The sequence below is a fragment of the Oreochromis aureus genome, linkage group 4 (assembly GCF_013358895.1).
Source record: "Oreochromis aureus strain Israel breed Guangdong linkage group 4, ZZ_aureus, whole genome shotgun sequence".
NCBI lineage: Eukaryota > Metazoa > Chordata > Actinopteri > Cichliformes > Cichlidae > Oreochromis > Oreochromis aureus.
Window position 1 is genome coordinate 3,189,535 of NC_052945.1, and position 12,007 is coordinate 3,201,541.

The following is a 12,007-nucleotide window of genomic DNA, read 5'->3' on the forward strand; positions in this document are numbered from 1 at the left end:
ATCATCATCATACTCGAAACTCGTCCTCCATATTGAAAGAAGACAGTTGAGTTGGTTCAGGCATCTGAGATTATGCCGGTTTACTTGGGAATGCCCCCAGAAGCACCTGGGGGAGTCTCTCCTTAGACTGAAGCCCTTGTGACCTGGATAAGTGGGGAAAATGGATGTATGAAAGTTTAATTGTGTTTCTGTCAGTTTTTAATCATGAATTTCGATCCCACAGGACAACTCATTCGAGCAGCTCTGCATCAACTACACCAACGAACGTTTGCAGCAGCTCTTCAACCACACCATGTTCATCCTGGAGCAGGAGGAGTACAAGAGGGAGGGCATCGAGTGGAACTTCATCGACTTCGGCCTCGACCTGCAGCCCTGCATCGAGCTCATCGAGAGGCCGGTCAGACAGCTACACACACAAGCAACTCTCAGTTAAATTAAAAAGTGTCCTCTGAAATACCTGCACAAGTTAACATGTATAACAATAACGTCTACGCTGACAAATGCAAATAAAGAAAATGTGGCATCTAAGTTAATGCACAAAGTAAGCTCTCACTAAAGGATTAATTGAAAGATAATTGAAAGTTTGCCTTTATTTTATGAACAGGCCAAAAGCAATTTGATAAATTAAGATAACAATCACGGTCTTTAACAAATGAAGAGTGAGCAAAGAGATCTTTCTGTAAGATTGTTAACAGATCAACCAGGTTTAAATTTAATAAGATTATTTAATTAAGATTATTCTGGACAGATAAAACAGTCAAATGATAAAAGAAGATTTGGACCAAGAAAGTATGTGTTTCAAATGCCCTTAAAAATATTTTTCCACCATGTTATTCCCAAAGATCAAAAACTAATAATTTTAGGTCAATTTTCCGAGGTCTTTGAGGAAGGGACTGCATTCTCTTTGCTCCTGCTATAAAGGCTGTTAAGCCTGTATAGGAATGACTTTTAAACGTCCCTGAACTCGACACTGATCAAAAAGTAACTGCTTGTAAAAATATTCTCTTAAACTGAGCCTTGGATCCGACACTCTCTTCCAGAACAACCCTCCGGGTATCCTGGCCCTGCTGGACGAGGAGTGCTGGTTCCCCAAAGCCACTGATATTTCTTTCGTGGACAAGCTGCTGAACACCCACACCGGTCACGTTAAATTCTCCAAACCCAAACAGCACAAAGACAAACTGATGTTCACTGTACTGCACTACGCTGGAAAGGTGAGGACCGCTTCCCGAGGCGGACAGTCATCTGTAAAACTTTGCATTTGTGAAAAATATTTAAACACTTAAGAAAAAATGACCCACAGTGAAACAGAGAGGGTCTGTTTGGAGGCTCTGTTGCTCTTTTGTCTGTAGATGACTATGATATGATTTTAATTTCTCTCATACATTTTTCTGCAAACAACAACAACAACAACTAATTCAATGGTCTAGATCCAGGGAAGTACTGTGTATGTTTGTAAGCTAACTAATGGACTCTATGATTTAGGGCACAGTGATTTAAATATTTTGAGACTAATTTTAAAAATTATGACTCCAGGTTGACTATAATGCAGCCAACTGGTTGACAAAGAACATGGACCCTCTGAATGACAACGTAACAGCTCTGCTCAACAACTCCTCCAGTGCCTTCATTCAGGATCTGTGGAAAGACGGTGAGTCGTCATCACAGTAGAGCAATAACATAAAGCAGGGTGATAAAATCTTTCCTGTTTTATTCTCATGTCAGTGGATCGAGTTGTAGGTCTGGAGACCATGACCAAGATGTCTGAGAGCTCAGTGCCCAGTTCCACCAAATCCAAGAAGGGCATGTTTCGCACGGTGGGTCAGCTGTACAAAGAGTCTTTGGGCAAACTGATGACCACGTTACACAACACCCAGCCCAACTTTGTCCGCTGCATCATTCCAAACCACGAGAAGCGGGTAGGTTATTATAGCTAACTCTAACCCCGAGATAAAAGACAGAGGCTGTTAATCCACTGAGGAGTTGTTGGCTCTCTGCTGTGGTGCAGGCTGGAAAGATGGATTCCAACCTGGTGCTGGAGCAGCTGAGGTGTAACGGAGTGTTGGAGGGGATTCGAATCTGCAGGCAGGGATTTCCAAACCGGATTGTGTTCCAGGAGTTCAGGCAGAGGTGAGGGAGCTGTCTGAGATCATTTATACTGATAACAGTATCATAGTTCCTTTATGATAACACTAAGTTTGAATGCTAATGATTTTAAAGATTTTTGCTTCCACTGTATGCAGATGATGTTCAATTCTGTATCTCGCTTGAGCCTAAAACATTGTTTCTTCAAAATGTTTTTATTTCTGTAAAAGTTTGATGGGAGATGCTTCCAACTGTAACGTTTAACTTTGAGCCTTAAGTGTCATGTAAATTCTTCTGTTTGTTCCTTTTTTGCATTACTCATTAACTTCCCCCAAGTAGTAAATAAGTGTTAATAAATCAGTGAAAGCTATTTGGGCTCAAAGGTCCATGAATGTCTACTTAATTATATCTTTGGTAATCTACACACAGAATAAGTCCATTATGTGCAGCTCTAAATGTATTTGTAGTTTCAGTTCAGTCACATGCATAAGTCCACTGTTACTGTATGTCATGTTAGTGTGTTACACCAAACGAAACACATTTGTGACACTAAAATATCTTAAAAATACTCAGCTGTGGAATATTATTAGCTGCTGTATAAAGTTGGCATTTTAAAAGTCAGCATAAGTGTTCCTGCATGAAAAAGCTACTCATGTAGCTGCAGTGAGAGCCCATAGCAGACACACATCTCACAAACCCAAATCTGCCTGTATGTACCTATGGCTACTTCTAAATATTCAAATAAGTCCATGGACATCTGGACATCTGGCCACAGTCTCAGGCCCTCTGATCAGGTTTTGTTGGTTGTTCCTCACTCTAGACCAGGGGTGGGCAGTCTCAGTCCACGAGGGCCGGTGTCCCTGCAGGTTTTAGATGTGTCCTCAAACCAACACAGCTGATTTAAATGGCTAAATTAGCTCCTCAACATGTCCTGAAGTTCTCCAGAGACCTGGTAACGAACTAATCATGTGATTCAGGTGTGTTGACCCAAGGTGAGATCTACAACCTGCAGGGACACCGGCCCTCGTGGACTGAGACTGCCCACCCCTGCTCTAGACTAAAGTTGGATGCTTCTTTCTCTTTTAGTAAAGTTCCTTCAGGTCATAAATTGGATGAGTTTAAAACACAAGATTTAAACTATTTCTTTATCTTTTTTTGTTTTTCTTTACTGCTAGCTTATTGCTATATTTTGCAGTTATATGAAAGTGATCTGCACCTAAACTAAATTTTAATGGGTTTGCCCCTTACCCACGAGAAAGGAAATGAATAAAGCTTGGTGCAGGAATAAAGTTTCAAGCAGATTGTGTTTGAGATTAGAGTGAATTGGGACCTTATATCTTCCAATTTAGAAAATTGTTTGACCGCTTTACAATATACTTCAATCGATAACCCATTTAAGGAACGAGTACTTTATGTAGTAGTATGTTTGGTCTCACAGGTAATGTGCTGTTTGCAGGTATGAGATCCTGGCTGCCACCGCCATCCCTAAAGGCTTCATGGATGGAAAACAGGCCTGCAATTTAATGGTGAGCTCGATGGAGTAAAAAGTTTAATGCTTACAAATTTATGCCATTTAAATATTAATTTACTGTGAAAAGGAAGAAGCAGGGTTCATTCCTCTCCTCGTCTCCAGGTAAAGCACCTGGATCTGGACCCTAACTTGTATCGTATCGGTCAAAGCAAAATGTTCTTCAGGACGGGAGTTTTGGCTCAGCTGGAAGAGGAGCGAGACCTCAAACTGACCGTCGTCATCATCGCCTTCCAGGCACAAGCAAGAGGCTTCCTGGGCCGCAAGTAGGAGGAGCATTAAGACCCAGAAGTCATTTACTCTACCTTTCATTGCCTTTTTGGGGCCCATGATAGACGCGGTCATCAGGAAATAACAGAGAAGTCCTGTTGGAAGCTTTAAGTTTGACGTTTTGCCACAATCTTTGTTTGGTTTAAATAATCCAAGATTCCATGACTAAAGCATGACCAGTTTTATCATTTCACTCTAAATGGGACCATAATTTTTTAAAGAAACCTTATGTCATATTAAAGAAGACTCTAAACTAGCGATTAAGATCATAAACTCATCAGGAAAAAGTGTTTAAAGTCATAAATCCAGTGAGCAGTAGGTCATTATCCCACAGACTATTCTATTCAATTGACTTTGAAAGGCAATGCCCCCTGCTGGCCATTAGAAAGAATACATGTGTAGGCTGCTTCCACTTTGTCTTCTGTCATGCATCATTTCTTTACAGTCTGTGATCTCTGCAGGTCTGATTCTTCTTCATGTGTTTTCAGGGCTTTCAGCAAACGTCAGCAGCAGCTCACCGCTATGAAGGTCATCCAGAGGAACTGCGCCTGCTACCTCAAGCTCAAGAACTGGCAGTGGTGGAGGCTTTTCACTAAGGTCAAACACGCACACACAGATTCAAACAGTCATGTTCACACCACCATCCAACCAGAGGCCATATTTGTTCTTAAATGTCTGTCAAAAACATTTTTATTTAGGTCAAAGTTTGAACAAACTTTGCTTCATCCTGTCTGTGGTTCAGGTCAAGCCGCTGCTGCAGGTGACCAGACAAGAGGAGGAGATGGGTCAGAAAGAGGAGGAGCTGAAGACCGCCAGAGAGGTGGCTGCCAAAACTGAGGCTGAACTGAAGGACATCACCCAGAAGCACACCCAGGTGACACAAACTCAGGTTTTTATCTGACTTTTATCTGAGTGTTAAGTCATTTTGAGTAAATGATCCCGCTGTGGTGTTTATAGCTGATGGAGGAGCGGGCGCAGCTGGAGTTGAAACTTCAGGCGGAGACGGAGCTGTGCGCTGAGGCAGAGGAGATGAGGGTGCGACTGGAGGCCAAGAAGCAGGAGCTGGAGGAGGTGCTGCATGAGATGGAGGCCCGGCTGGAGGAAGAGGAGGACCGCAGTAACGCCCTGCAGCAGGAGAAGAAGGAGATGGAGCAGCAGCTACAGGTTTGTCTCGTTATCTTTACAAAAACAAGACCTGTGACGCTTTTTTGTATCGCCAATGTAAGGCACAGACACGTATGGTTAATTTATCTTGTTGTTAATTAAAATAATATCTTTCATTATAACATGTTTACAAACAACAAGGTGAGAGTTAAAAGGAGGAGACGGGGTATGTACAGGCATGTATAGATAATACGCTACGGTGATTATAATAAGATTATTATTACCCAAACTTACATGATTAATGCTGCAGTGAGTGTAAATCATATAAGACTGAACAGAAGTCCACCAAACAAGAAGAGACTGCAGGTATAAACTTGCTCAATGATGAATAATAATTCTGGTCTTACACTGAAAGCTTGTCTTCCGACTGCATCCTTATATTTTCTGTCAGTTAACTTTGCGTCGTCTCTTCCTGCAGCTGATGGAGGCCCACATAGCACAGGAAGAAGACGCCAAGCAGAAGCTGCAGCTGGAGAAAGCAGCTGTGGAGGGAAAGGTGAAGAAGCTGGAGGAGGACATTCTGCTGATGGAGGACCAGAACAACAAGCTGCAGAAGGTGTGAAGAGGCAGCTTCACGCTCTGCTCTCAGAGAGCGCTTCATTCAGCGTAAACGCTGCACTGCACACGCTCACATGCGTCTGTTTTTAGGAGCGAAAGCTGCTGGAGGAGAGGATGGCTGACATGAGCTCCAACCTGGCCGAGGAGGAGGAGAAGTCTAAGAATCTAACCAAACTCAAGGCCAAGCACGAGTCCATGATCTCTGACCTCGAAGGTCAGCACTTTGTCTTTGTTTGTTTGGCTCAGGAGCTGAATACAAATCTGTGGTGCATGTTCCTTTTACAGCACAGTGCAGACAATGCAGCGATCACATGTTGGACCGAGGAAATGTTTAAAGCTTTAAACCAAAGGAAAGATTTCAGCTGTTACAGTAAATCACAACTTACAGTGTAAAGTTGGAAATAGTTAAAGGAGTTATTTCAGGGGTTATAACTGACCTTACAGTCAGTATAGAGAGCAAATGTCTCTTTATTGTATTAATATCATATTTCATCTCAAGATTAAAAATATGACACACCCTAATATCAAGTATTTTGTTCTTCTGCATTAGTGTGGAGTAACATTCTCTAACTCGAGTCTGTAACATCTAAAGAAATGTTTTTTGTTTTTTTGTGTCCAGTGCGTCTGAAGAAGGAAGAGAAGAGTCGCCAGGATGTGGAAAAAGCGAAGAGGAAGGTGGAGGCGGAGCTTGCTGAACTGCATGAGCAGCATGCCGACCTGCAGGCGCAGTTAGCTGAGCTGCGGGCCCAGCTCGCTGCCAAGGAGGAGGAGCTGCAGGCCACACAGGCGCGGTGAGCAGGACCAACATGAACAGGCGATGCATTATGAAACTCAATGACATGAAGATGTACTGACAGGTCGAAGCCTGAAGCAAGACCATCAAACATGGCTTGATATGATCCAGGAGGGAACCAGCGCATCCAGTTTTGAACTTTATGAGTGTAGTTGTTAAGAGAACTTAATCGTACCAAGTCAGATGATCTAAAGGGCAAGTGTTTGTGTTTTATTAGCATAAACATGAAAAGAGACATCATGAATTATGTGGCCAAGCACATATAAAGGAAATAAAATGGGTCCCAAAAATGATCCCTGTGGCACACCATACCCAAGAGATGCAGATACAGAGTTGTTTAAATTCTCTCCTATTTGACCAGTGTGAATGAAACCATATAAAAACTGTAACATATCTCCAACCTTCATGATTTCCTTTCCAACAATTTTGTGTCCACAGCCTGGAGGAGGAGAGCAGTCAGCGTGGGGCGGCGGTGAAACGCATTCGGGAGCTGGAGGCTTTGCTCTCAGAGCTGCAGGAAGACTTGGAGGCTGAAAGGGCGGCGAGAGGGAAGGCTGAGGCAGCACGACGGGACCTCGGGGAGGAGCTTAATGCTCTACGTACCGAGCTGGAGGACAGTCTGGACACGACTGCTGCCCAGCAGGAATTACGGTCTGTTTCATCCATATACATCCTCGAAATGAACCACATAATTTAATAAGCAAGCTCGTTTTTCCGTTATTCATATTCTGTAGGACAAAATTAATGAATCACAAATCAAATGTTTTTCATTTAATTTTTTCTTTTAGTCCGAGACTAGCCCTAATCTGTGTCTGCGAAAACATATACAGCAATTCTTCATCCATGGAATTAGATAATCCAAAGAAAGTTACCCAAAAAGATGAGAAGAGAAATTGGTCCGGAGTTTTAAAAAACACAATGTTTAATTTTTTTCCAGTTACATAAGAGTGAGCTTCAGAGCAGGTGTTTGTGCACAGGTATCAGTTAAACATCCATAACAGTTAATGGGACACAAATCAAACATTGCAGTAAATAACAGTATCATCAGCATAGAAAAGCAGCTTTGTTTGCTGTTTTAATCAGACCTCTAGGTCATACACCATCTTACCGGATGTTGTGTGTTTATGGTCGGCAGGGCGAAACGTGAGCAGGAAGTGGCCATGTTGAAGAGAGCCATGGAGGACGAGGGGCGGAGCCATGAGGCCCAAATCCAGGAACTGAGACAGAAACACAGTCAGGCTGTGGAGGAGCTGAATGAGCAGCTGGAGCAGGCCAAGCGGGTCAGTTCACCAAAATGAGACACTTTCATTCATCCGAGGTGCAGGTGTACTGTATATTTGTTTAATATTAGGTACACATAACTAACGGACTGGTACGTCCTTAAAAGAACAGTGAGATGGATATTTTCACTCATTCAGCATCTATTCCTTCTGTCCAGGTAAGAGCCGGTCTTGAGAAAGCCAAGCAAGGTCTGGAGAAGGAGTCGGCAGACCTGAGTGCTGACCTGCGTTCCCTCACCAGCGCCAAACAGGACGTTGAGCACAAAAAGAAGAAGTTGGAGGGTCAGTTGAACGATCTAAATTCTCGCTTCAATGAGAGCGAGCGGCAGAAGAACGAGCTGTCAGAGCGAGTCTCAAAGATGACGGTGAGCCATACAAACAATGACAGAAGTGTGTCAGATAGGAAGATATCAGTAGGCTATTTATAATTACAAGTTGGCTCTTTTCTACTCTTTTCCATCTCCATATTTTTATTCTGAGATTTCGCTTAATTAGCTTTGAATGACTGAGAGTACTAGTCCCCGAGTCTGTCCTCTGAAACAAGCTCGTCACCTTCCTGTCCTCTGATTAGCTACCAGTTTACCAGTTTGCCTTAACAAATGCAGTCAATGAACAGAACCTATTAATGGGAAGCTCCGCCTCCTACGAGGAGTGACTTTGGGCATTTCTTATGACCATATAAGGAAATCAGTGGCAAACTGAAATAAAAGTACAAAAACTGCCTGAAACATCATTCAAATATTTACCTAAATCATAATAGTTCCCCTTTAAATGTGATTAAGTAACTAATTGGAAAAGTTTTATATCCTAATTATAGATAAATGAGAAACTAGTACATCTAAAATGCACAAATCAACAATTATTGATTTATAAACTGGTTATTAAAGCAAAGATGAAGCATTGTAAACAAACATATTTAGAAGTCAAAGAATATTTTGAGGTAGAAATAAATTATAATCTGCGTTACCAACATGTCTCTGGGTTTAAAGGAGGTAAAGGATAAACGATAAACGCTCATCAGGAAGACAGTACTGTGAACAGAGTTTTAAATATCCAGGTTTAGTTTGTGTTAGCTGGTTCAACAAAACCTAAAGCTTCAGTCCGAGATAAAGAGGTTGGCAGCAGTAGTTGTAAGCTTTCTTGATTAACTTTAAACTTTCTGCTTCTTCTACTTAAAGAGAACAAATGAATTGGTATCTTCATGAAAAGTCACACTCAGATTTAAAGAGACACGTATTTGTGCTTACAGTTCTCATCTCTTCTTCTCTGTTAGTTGGAGCTGGACAGCGTGACAGGTCTGCTGAACGAGGCCGAGGGAAAGAACATCAAGCTGAGTAAAGACGTCTCCAGCCTGTCCTCTCAGCTGCACGACGCACAGGTGAGGAGCACCGTGACTGCTAAATGCTGTGATGCATGAAGCCAGATTTCTAAACAGAGTCCTCCTCCTGTTTCAGGAGTTGCTGTCAGAGGAGACGCGTCAGAAGCTGAATCTGTCTGGGCGTCTGCGTCAGATGGAGGACGACAGGAACAGCCTCATGGAGCAGCTGGAGGAGGAGACTGAGGCCAAACGGGCCGTGGAGAGGCAGGTGTCCAGCCTCAACATACAGGTCAGCTCTGCTCCGGGTCTCTGAAGGAATCATTTCAAAGGCAAACTGGGATTTTTCCTAGTGTTTCAGTTCATCCTCTCTCACAGTGAAGTTCTCATTCTTCTGAATTTTCTCAGCTGTCCGACTACAAGAAGAAGCTGGACGAGATGTCGGGGATGGTGGAGCTGCTGGAGGAAGGGAAGAAGCGTCTGCAGCGTGAGCTGGAGGCGACCAACACAGAGTACGAGGAGAAGGCCTCCGCCTACGACAAGCTGGAGAAGAGCCGAAGCCGGCTGCAGCAGGAGCTGGAGGACGTCCTCATGGACCTGGACAGCCAGCGGCAGCTCGTCTCCAACCTGGAGAAGAAGCAGAAGAAGTTCGATCAGGTCTGGCAGCTCCACAATGACTGCTTCAGTTACCCACCCACTGCTCTCAGTTTTTCCAGTTTTGTTTCCGCTCGTGTTAAAGACGGGCTTTTAGAGAGATTCGGTCCCAGGAACCAGATGTTTAAAACCCATCACAAAAGCTTCTCTCAGTGCTTTTTGGGGCTTGCAATGATCTGTGATCTCTAACGTGCATCAGATGCTGGCCGAGGAGCGCACTGTGTCCTGTAAGTATGCAGAGGAGCGGGATCGAGCGGAGGCGGAGGTGCGGGACAAGGAGACAAAGGTGCTGGCTCTTACCCGAGGGCTGGAAGAAAGCCACGAGGCTCTGGAGGAGGCGGAGAAGACGGTGAAGGCGCTCCGAGTCGAGATGGAAGATCTCATCAGCTCCAAGGACGACGTGGGAAAGAATGTAAAACACTGAACCTGAACACGAGTGACTCCAATTATCTGTGGTCAGTATTTCCAATGAAGGTGGATGTGTTTCTGGTTATATTTCAGGTGCATGACCTGGAGAAGGCGAAGCGCGGTCTGGAGGCCATCGTGGAGGAGATGAGGACGCAGATGGAGGAGCTGGAGGACGAGCTCCAGGTGGCCGAGGATGCCAAGCTGCGTCTGGAGGTCAACAGTCAGGCTCTGAAAGCTCAGCACGAGAGGGAGCTGCAGGCCCGCGACGAGCTCGGAGAGGAGAAGAGGAAGCAGCTCCTCAAACAGGTCGGGAAACCTCGCCACCGCTGGTTTTTACTTCATCTCATTTTGTAAACACTCACACCTCGTCACGCTTCAGTTTTAGAATTTATCATCATAATTTAGGTCCTTTAAGATTGGAATTAAGAAAATAGTTGAGAAGGAGAAGAAGTTTGATTTCTCTGAACTGGCTTCCTCCTTAAACTCTGATGTTTCTTCGGTCTGAGGTCCTCCTGCTTTTTGCTTTAGTGGTGCAGACTTCTCTCTCCTGAACACTGAGAGGTTAATCTGTTTCCTTATCTGGAGAAATAGACCTGGTGGGATGCAGACTGCAGGTAGTGGTTTAGAAAGATTCTGATTTGCTATCATTGATGTAACAGAGTAAGAACAGAACTGTCCAGTGCACTTACTGAGAACATTTGCTAAGCAAAATGTCAGGAAAAAAAGCCCCAGCGCGAGTTTTCAGACAGCTAATGTTTTCCTCTCGGCGTCCGTCAGGTCCGAGAGCTAGAGTCGGAGCTGGAGGAGGAGAGGAAGCAGCGAAGTCAGGCTTCAGCCGGGAAGAAGAAGCTGGAGGGGGAGCTGAAGGACATGGAGGATCAGCTGGAGGCCACCAGCAGGGGGCGTGACGAGGCGCTCAAACAGCTCCGCAAAATCCAGGTCAGCAAACTCTTTTATTGACTTCTTATTTCTCTGAACTCTGTCATTTCTGAAGCTGAGTTTGATATCGAATCATCGGCTAAAAGAATTATTAAAAAGTCCTAAACATAACCAAGTTTGTTGTATTTTCACATTTTGCCTGAGCAGGTTTGGGTAACTAGCTGAAGTATTTAGAAACCAATTCAAAACCCCGCATGAGCCTCTTTGCTCTCCTCACAGGGCCAGGTGAAGGATCTCCAGAGGGAGCTGGAGGACTCCCGTGCAGCCCAGAAGGAGGTCCTTGCCTCAGCCAGAGAGTCTGAGCGCAAGTCCAAGGCCATGGAGGCCGACATCATGCATCTGAATGAGGTAAAGCCGTAGGAGCTGCCTGCTCTGCACGTTCAGTTTTTAGTCTTTAGTTTGTATGAAATCACAGAGAAGTGGATCGACCCAATATGGCCACCTGAGGAGGGGCATTCAGAAGAAATCTGGTTTAAAGGGAGTGCCTGGAGAGCTAAAACTGATTTTTACAGCAAGTTGAATCAATCAAATACAGATACTCATTATCGTTATGCGATTAATCACACCAGTGCACAGGATCAGTTTCTTCCAAGTGTTTTTTAGCACTTTTTGGAGCGATAAAGGTTTCAGGCTTCACCAGCCTTACGCTGGTTGTCCTCTGGAAATCATTTTGTTTCTTACACTGCTGTCTCCATCTGTCCAGGCGTTGGCAGCTGCTGAGAGAGCTCGTAAGCAGGCGGAGACGGAGAGAGACGAGCTGTCCGAGGAACTGGCCAATAACTCATCTGGAAAGTAGGTGTCTTGTATTATTGATGCATTTAAAATGAGGAACATGAGTCTCATCAAGCCTTAACTTCACTTCCATGAGATCAATAAATTCACTGGAGTTTGTCATCTAGGGATCATTAATATCCACGCATGACCCTGATGAAGGCCACAAGCCGAAACGCGTTGGTCAATTATTAAAGTTGTTCATCTTCCCTTAAGTGTTGCTGGAGTTCCTACATTGTGAA

At 44.0% G+C, this 12,007-nt stretch overlaps 1 protein-coding gene across 6 annotated transcripts in view; it reads left to right on the forward strand.

Moving 5' to 3' along the window:
* LOC116314264 (myosin-11-like) overlaps positions 1–12,007 on the forward strand; it is a 31,676-nt gene that overhangs the window by 14,285 nt on the left and 5,384 nt on the right. For all 6 annotated transcript variants that reach the window (XM_039610566.1, XM_031732235.2, XM_039610567.1 and 3 more), the window contains 24 exons: positions 224–397; positions 1,041–1,214; positions 1,537–1,651; positions 1,726–1,919; positions 2,009–2,130; positions 3,542–3,611; positions 3,719–3,879; positions 4,372–4,480; positions 4,626–4,757; positions 4,841–5,047; positions 5,466–5,603; positions 5,696–5,819; positions 6,225–6,396; positions 6,837–7,049; positions 7,534–7,678; positions 7,837–8,043; positions 8,952–9,056; positions 9,133–9,285; positions 9,402–9,650; positions 9,847–10,059; positions 10,149–10,361; positions 10,833–10,994; positions 11,214–11,342; positions 11,698–11,786. In XM_039610566.1, coding sequence (XP_039466500.1) covers positions 224–397; positions 1,041–1,214; positions 1,537–1,651; positions 1,726–1,919; positions 2,009–2,130; positions 3,542–3,611; positions 3,719–3,879; positions 4,372–4,480; positions 4,626–4,757; positions 4,841–5,047; positions 5,466–5,603; positions 5,696–5,819; positions 6,225–6,396; positions 6,837–7,049; positions 7,534–7,678; positions 7,837–8,043; positions 8,952–9,056; positions 9,133–9,285; positions 9,402–9,650; positions 9,847–10,059; positions 10,149–10,361; positions 10,833–10,994; positions 11,214–11,342; positions 11,698–11,786 — 3,770 coding nt within the window. The remainder of the gene's footprint in view (positions 1–223; positions 398–1,040; positions 1,215–1,536; positions 1,652–1,725; positions 1,920–2,008; positions 2,131–3,541; positions 3,612–3,718; positions 3,880–4,371; positions 4,481–4,625; positions 4,758–4,840; positions 5,048–5,465; positions 5,604–5,695; positions 5,820–6,224; positions 6,397–6,836; positions 7,050–7,533; positions 7,679–7,836; positions 8,044–8,951; positions 9,057–9,132; positions 9,286–9,401; positions 9,651–9,846; positions 10,060–10,148; positions 10,362–10,832; positions 10,995–11,213; positions 11,343–11,697; positions 11,787–12,007) is intronic.